This window comes from Sphaeroforma arctica (assembly GCF_001186125.1).
Source record: "Sphaeroforma arctica JP610 unplaced genomic scaffold supercont1.6764, whole genome shotgun sequence".
NCBI lineage: Eukaryota > Ichthyosporea > Ichthyophonida > Sphaeroforma > Sphaeroforma arctica.
In genome coordinates this window covers 1-1,575 of record NW_014033794.1, presented here as the reverse complement: position 1 = coordinate 1,575, position 1,575 = coordinate 1, and the positions used below count along the sequence as shown (strand labels likewise).

General features: G+C 43.0%; 1 protein-coding gene across 1 annotated transcript; it reads right to left on the bottom strand.

Moving 5' to 3' along the window:
* Positions 1–202: 202 nt before the first annotated feature.
* On the bottom strand, positions 203–1,419 carry SARC_15796 (hypothetical protein; the record flags this gene model as incomplete). The annotated part of the gene is made up of 2 exons (XM_014290089.1): positions 203–451; positions 1,336–1,419. Coding segments are annotated over 2 exons (333 nt in total), but the record flags the coding sequence as incomplete, so codon positions are not given.
* Between the last annotated feature and the right edge of the window lie 156 nt (positions 1,420–1,575).

The window sequence follows — 1,575 nt, the reverse complement described above, 5'->3', positions numbered from 1 at the left end:
TTATTCGAGAGAGAAGTGTGTTGTCGTGTACTTCTTAAAACCCCTTCTCCCTCTCTCCACGAAAGCCAAATTCACTCAATAGAACGACTACAAAGTTCATGATTCTTATGTAACTAGGTTGATATATGTATACACATACCACCAACAGATATACAACCACAACAACAACAAACGTATACTCTCGGCAACGTACACGGCTTACCTGTCCGCTATAGACCACGTCAGCACTCTGGGTGCAGAGCACGTTGTTATTAGTCTCTGGTAGACCCTTCCCTCTCTCACCACTATAGTCAAACACACTCAGGAATCCGCTGAAACGTCTATTGGCCTTTACTTTACCCCCTGTATTTGACCCCCGTTCCAGGCTTTTAGACCCGTTGGCAAAGGGTGGCCCGGGTACGGTCAGTGAGTCGGCCGTACTCTCGCCTTCGTTGGCCTCGTTCGGTGCCTCCTGGAGAGAAGATTTGAAATAACCCGAATGTGAGCAGAGAATATCTACCAGAGAAGATGAAATAATAGTACATGCTACATGTATCGGCACTATATGTATTGGCTATAAATGTATACTCGCACTCCTATTCTTTTCCTTACAGAGTCGTATCAGTCACAATGTGGGCCTGGACAAGGTCGGACAAGCGTGAGATTGTTATAAACTCACACAAAATGAACAACGACCAACGGCAGACTTAATTTGTAGTACTCTTGTACTATGCGCAGTTGCTAAGAAATAATTGATACTCACACCCAGATGATGGCGAGTTCCATAGAACGACACATTTACTTTGATACTGTTGTGCTATGAACAGGTGAAAAGAATTGGTAATAGAGACTCGTGAATTACTACAGATAGCAGCGAGATCGTGTGAGGACGTTTGCAGTATGCCGCGTTTGTGCCTACGTTTGAAACAGCAGAAAACTGGAGAATTATACAAAACACGCGCGCTACAAGGGCGTGAAAGGAACTGTTAAATAGGTAGCAGGATGATAGAGAAGATAACCTTGTTCACTTAGAAAGGTAGAGTCTCACATGTACATATATAACAGACATCGTTCCCCGGCGCCACAATTCTCTAGTCTGGTGTATGGCGGTTATTCCTACCGATCCACGCAGGCAACAAACCATGACCACAACTGTCAGTATTCGAGACTCGTAGCAGGTTGCATAGGGCATATCAACGCGTTCTAGAAGGCGTTAAACACCACGTAGTACATCGTAGAGTTGGTTGAATACATGTACATTACTACATATGTACTGCCTCTTTTTCTCTATTTCATCAAATATACACTCAGTAGACAGAGTATATCCTACACGAATAACTTCGCATGTATACTTACCAAATCGAGTTGCTGTCTCAGATGGCTCTGTGAGGGTTTAGTTGGGGCGAATGCTCCTGTGGCATTTTGACTGAGTCTCCGCATTCGATTGGCTAGGTCTTTGATGCTGTCTTTCTTCTCATTGCTCTCTGTAACATGAAAGAAATTTAATATATCGCTATCTGTACGACAAAAAAATAGTATAGCATGATATCCATGTTCATATACAGATACATGTATATGTCGATGTAGACGAATATG